Source organism: Diaphorina citri, unplaced genomic scaffold (genome assembly GCF_000475195.1).
Source record: "Diaphorina citri unplaced genomic scaffold, Diaci psyllid genome assembly version 1.1 scaffold2297, whole genome shotgun sequence".
Taxonomy (NCBI): Eukaryota; Metazoa; Arthropoda; class Insecta; order Hemiptera; family Psyllidae; genus Diaphorina; species Diaphorina citri.
The window spans coordinates 60,211-66,210 of NW_007379721.1; the positions used below are offsets into that span (position 1 = coordinate 60,211).

At 38.8% G+C, this 6,000-nt stretch overlaps 1 protein-coding gene across 1 annotated transcript in view; it reads right to left on the reverse strand.

Moving 5' to 3' along the window:
- Positions 1–6,000, reverse strand: part of LOC103518670 — a 42,560-nt gene that overhangs the window by 33,749 nt on the left and 2,811 nt on the right. Inside the window, exons 3-5 of the mRNA XM_026830403.1 lie at positions 3,977–4,194; positions 628–773; positions 302–391 (exon numbers count right to left, since the gene is read on the reverse strand). Of these exons, the coding sequence (XP_026686204.1) occupies positions 302–391; positions 628–773; positions 3,977–4,194 (454 nt within the window). The remainder of the gene's footprint in view (positions 1–301; positions 392–627; positions 774–3,976; positions 4,195–6,000) is intronic.

Consider the following 6,000-nt stretch of genomic DNA (forward strand, 5'->3'; position numbering starts at 1 on the left):
AGCTTCAGTGATGCACTGTCATGAACCTGTGAATCAAATGTACATAATAATAAGAAATATTAACCAATCAATGCAATGACACACACTGAAAATAACTAGGTATACATTTTTACTTACCTACAAGACTGCAGTAAAGAGGCCCTCATAAAACTGTTAGAAAAATGTGACATCTGAGGGCTTTTTTACGAATGAGTTTACTTGATTCCCTCTCTTATTTCGGGATGATAAGACCTCCATTACAGTTTTCTGTATCAAACTGCTTATACAAAAGAGATTAATTATTGTTGATAAACATATTTACCATATCACTGAAATATTTTCCTTCTAGTTGAACCATAATGTCCTGTATGAGTCTAATCTCCTTGAGCTTCAGTGATGCACTGTCATGAACCTGTGAATCAAATGTACTAATAATAAGAAATATTAACCAATCAATGCAATGACACACACTGAAAATAACTAGGTATACATTTTTGCTTACCTACAAGACTGCAGTAAAGAGGCCCTCATAAAACTGTTAGAAAAATGTGACTTCTGAGGGCTTTTTTACGAATGAGTTTACTTCCTATACCTACAAGAAAAAAACTCGGACTGTTTTTCTTTCCAATAGAAATAAGTAAAACTTACTGCAAGGAAGATCTTCTGCAGAATGATTCGTATAATTCTATACGCCTGCATATCATAATCATCAATGAGTGATAGTAGGAAGCATGTCCAGTTCTCTCGTACATTCCCAATCTCTGCACCCAGGTTTACATCTAGATATGTATTCAATGTTAGATTATACAACGGTCTCACAACACGGAACATACGATTCATCAGATTTTCCAGTGGTTCATGATTCAGGCGGAGGAACGTTCGAATCATCTTGTATGCATTCACTGCGATGGAAATGCAAGGATTGACGTGGAGGCTGCTATCATTTGTAAGGTTCTTACACAGGGAGGAACTCTTACGTCCCATACATGTGAGACATACTAGCGTGTGCATGGTGCCGTCACAAAGGCAGTCATGTTAGACAGCCTAGTTAGCTTGGAAGGTAGTACATCTACCTTGTATTTGCTAGGTCGTGGGTTCGATTCAAGCCCGGGACGGATTTTATCCTCACCAGATAATGTTCGTTCTCGAAACGGCTGCCTTTCTCCTATCCTGTCTTTCTTCTCTCTTTACTTTCGGGAAGATAAGACCTTAGAAGTTACAGCTGTCAAACCTCTTAAGGGAAAAACTTTGAGCTAGGCTTACTTGATAGATTTAGCCTGGGCCCACTTCCTCGTACAATGTCCAAGCCCGGGACGGATTTTATCCTCACCAGATAAGGTTCGTTCTAGAAACGGTTGCCTTTCTCCTATCCTGTCTTTCTTCCCTCTTTGCTTTCGAGACGATAAGACCTTAGAGGTTACAGCTGTCAAACCTCTTAAGGGAAAAACTTTGAGCTAGGCTTACTTGATAGATTTAGCCTGGGCCCACTTCCTCGTACAATGTCCAAGATTCTTCCGTAGTCCTTTCTTAGCGAGTATTTTCAGTATGTTGAGGGGTAGTTTCTGTGTGGGCGTCAAATCCTCAGAATAACTCACTAGGTTGCCCAAGATCAGACTACACAGTTTCTGTCAAACAATGAAAGTGAGTTATTTTTTGTGTTAAAGCAAAGGGTTTGTTAAAAAGGTAACTTTTAAATATATACCCGACAGTTGTCAAAACAACAAAAAATAAAAGGAAAAATAATAACATTTAGCTTTTTAGTCCGTCCTTTCTTTATTAAATTACAATAGTATATGTTAGGCCAATAAATGGATGGGTGACGTTATATTGGTAGTTATTAGGAAACATTAAAAGAAATTAAGGGAGAACGGGCTCTAGTCTTGAATCATTACATGAAAGTAAAATCAAAAATCAAATCAATAATAATGAACTGAATATTAAACAAATTAGGTAGGTACATAGGTATTCTTTAACCACGATCGAATAAACTACGGGCTAAAAAATTCGACAAACATGCTCTTCATGAGATGAGTGACCCAACGTTTAGGTACTTGATCCAGACAGAAATCATCAAACATTTTGGTTAGCTCGGAAAACCTAGGGTTTCCATTACTAGGGGCGCGCAGATGTCGTCTTGCTGTAACGAAAAAACCACCAGATCCATCGTGAAAAACTAAGTAGTTTTATGTTTTATTCTATTGTTATTGTCTATTATGAATATTAAAAATAAACCTAATAAAAAATACCTCTTGAAACAAAAAGTTAGCCAGTGTAGTTAGGTTAGGAGGTAGCGTAAGTGTCTTGTCGGCCAGGCCGAACAATGCGAACATTATCCTGAACAGGTAAAGTTCGATCTCGGAACGGCTGGCTTTCTCTTACCCTTACTAGGGGCGCGCAGATGTCGTCTTGCTGTAAGAAAAAACCATCAGATCCATCGTGAAACACTAAGTAGTTTTATGTTTTATTCTATTGTTATTCTCCATTATGAATATTAAAAATAAACCTAATAAAAAATACCTCTTTTGTTTAGTTTGAGATAATGGTCAAGTACGATATCATACATATTTCTACGATATCATACCATGTCTAGAAATATGTAAAAAATACCTCTTGAAAAAAAAGTTAGCCAGTGTAGTTAGGTTGGGAGGTAGCGTAAAAGTGTCTTGTCGGCCAGGCCGAACAATGCGAACATTATCCTGAACAGGTAAAGTTCGATCTCGGAACGGCTGGCTTTCTCTTACCCTGTCTTTCTCTCTTCGATTTCGGGAAGAGAAGACCTCCGTTGTTAGAGTTCCCTATATCAAAGCTCTAAAAAGTTGACTTTGAAAGCCTTAGGTACTTTTTACTTGAAATACGACTCAACCCATTGCAGGCATTTGATCATTTACATACTTGAATGTATATTTCTAATGATTAGATTTGAAGCCTCACAGAGCTGTCAAAGGGTCGAAGCCACATACATACACAGAATATTATGATACACAATGGTTTAGTTATTTTGTATTGTTCAAGTGTTCACTTAGATCTGTGTATACTCACTGCAGGTTTGACCTAACTATGTATACTTATTGTAATTTTAATCATTCAATGGGAGGTTGATAATAAATTTTCTTAAGTAAATAATGTAACATTTGCATTAAGTACATATTGCGAAAGGCGGGTGGGTCCACACATTAGCAGCATGTAACGTGAATGTTATTTACTTACTTACTTACTCCGCAGTCTTCACAGACCGCGAGGGTCCTTGACTTCACTGACCAGCCTTCTCCATTCATGAATGGAGAAGGCTGGTCACCTGTAATAAAACCAACCTACCAACCTGTTATTTACCTGTAATAAAACCAACCTCAGTAGTGTAGTGGTTAGCACGGTGGACCTCGGATCTGGAGGTTGGTGGTTCGAGTCCAAGTCAAGACATACAATATAGCATAGTGTATTAAGCAGGGAGCGACATTTGTTGACAACCATTTATGCTTAACAAAATTAAAATTCCTACTTACCTGTAATAGTATCCTCATGTTCATAGGGAGTGACAAATATCTTCTCAAATACACTTCTAATAGGTTCACTTTGTGAAGTCATCAGATTGACTAGGATTGAAAATACCTGTAACGAATAGCAATAGGATGAGAATAAATGTAACAAGTAGCAATAAGTTGAGAATAAATGTAACAAGTAGCAATAAGTTGAGAATAAATGTAACAAGTACTTAGCAATAAGTTGATATTTTCTCTTCTTAAGGATTTTATTATAGGCTTCTTACCTAGTGAGCTCTTTAACACAAAAATTTCTGAAAACTTAGGTTCTTTATTTTTGTTTTCTTCATTAAATAAACGATCGTGGTTTAAGTAATGGATTTTGATCTATTTACTGCCCAGAGGCGGTTGTACAAATTGTATATTAACACAAGGTAAGTACCTACCTTCCATTTAACACCAGGATGTTCATCAATACACCGATTCAATATAATACCGATAATATACTCTGGAGTAGAGAATTGTTAGATTATACAACGGTCTCACAACACGGAACATACGATTCATCAGATTCTCCAGTGGTTCATGATTCAGGCGGAGAAACGTTCGAATCATTTTGTATGCATTCACTGCGATGGAGATGCAAGGATTGACATGGAGGCTGCTATCATTTGTAAGGTTCTTACACAGGGAGGAACTCTTACGTCCCATACATGTGAGACATACTAGCGTGTGCATGGTGCCCAATATAGTGACGGCTTGGCCTAAAAATAGGATACCTACCTCCTATTTTTAGGCCGCAAACTAGTATGAGTGTGTGTGCGTTTGTACCAGGATATTTGTTGGGACCAAACACAAGTTACTTACCTGGGCTCTTAGGACTGACCAATTTGTTAGGACCTACACGGGAAAAGGCGAGGAAGAAGAAGATAGATTAATGTCTGAGTGAGCCCCCGCCATAAGAATATACCTGTGGATTAATATCTACGGTTTACCTGTAATGAAAGTTACCTAAGAAAGTTTATGATATGGAAATGGAAGGTACAAGAACTAAGGGAAGACCAAGATATCCTTATGAAGACACTATCAAGTTTGATGTTGGGAAGAAACAAGGAAACTGGGAAGATATAAAGGCTAACCAAAGGTATAGCAATAGAGTCTAGTGGAGGGGCTTTGTTCATCGACCTGTCCTATAGGATAGAACGATAATGGTTATGTATGTATGTACCTGTAATGAATTCTCATACACTGCCCACTTTGGATTCATGCAGAGTATATGACATAGGAGTTGTAACGCTGACTTCCTGTACAGAACTCGCTCATGTTTCAATGTCTTCCTAATGAGATCAATAATGAAGTGACCACTGGGTAGCGGCTGTAGTGAGGAATCCTTGAGGATATCACGGAAATCCACGCTCTTCTGCAGAGTACCTGAATCAAATCAAGAAATAAGAACGATCTGTGGTAAAAACAAAGCTTTTTTACAACTTTTGTGAATACAACAGCATTACCAAGTGCCTCCTTTGCAATCAATTTCCATTTTTCTTTTTACATTGACAATGTCGCCACTGGTCGTTACTCGGTTAAAGTAGGTACTCAATTGTCCTCGCGAGGCTAAGTGCACCCCGAACTCCAAGCACAGAGCCAAAAACCCCCCCGGGAATCAAACCCGTAACCTCCAGCGTGCAAGTCTAGTTTAATATCCACTCGGCCACGGAGGTTGATAATAAATTTTCTTAAGTAAATAATGTAACATTTGCATTAAGTACATATTGCGAAAGGCGGGTGGGTCCACACATTAGCAGCATGTAACGTGAATGTTATTTACTTACTTACTTACTCCGCAGTCTTCACAGACCGCGAGGGTCCTTGACTTCACGGGCCAGCCTTCTCCATTCATGAATGGAGAAGGCTGGTCAGTGAAGTCAAGGACCCTCGCGGTCTGTGAAGACTGCGGAGTAAGTAAGTAAGTAAATAACATTCACGTTACATGCTGCTAATGTGTGGACCCACCCGCCTTTCGCAATATGTACTTAATGCAAATGTTACATTATTTACTTAAGAAAATTTATTATCAACCTCCGTGGCCGAGTGGATATTAAACTAGGCTTGCACGCTGGAGGTTACGGGTTTGATTCCCGGGGGGGTTTTTGGCTCTGTGCTTGGAGTTCGGGGTGCACTCAGCCTCGTGAGAACAATTGAGTACCTACTTTAACATAGTAGCGACCAGTGGCGACATTGTCAATGTAAAAAGATTATTGAAAGATGGAAATTGATTGCCAAGGAGGCACTTGGTAATGCTGTTGTATTCACAAAAGTTGTGAAAAAGCTTTGTTCTACCACAGATCGTTCTTATTTCTTGATTTGATTCAGGCACTCTGCAGAAGAGCGTGGATTTCCGTGATATCCTCAAGGATTCCTCACTACAGCCGCTACCCAGTGGTCACTTCATTATTGATCTCATTAGGAAGACATTGAAACATGAGCGAGTTCTGTACAGGAAGTCAGCGTTACAACTCCTATGTCATATACTCTGCATGAATCC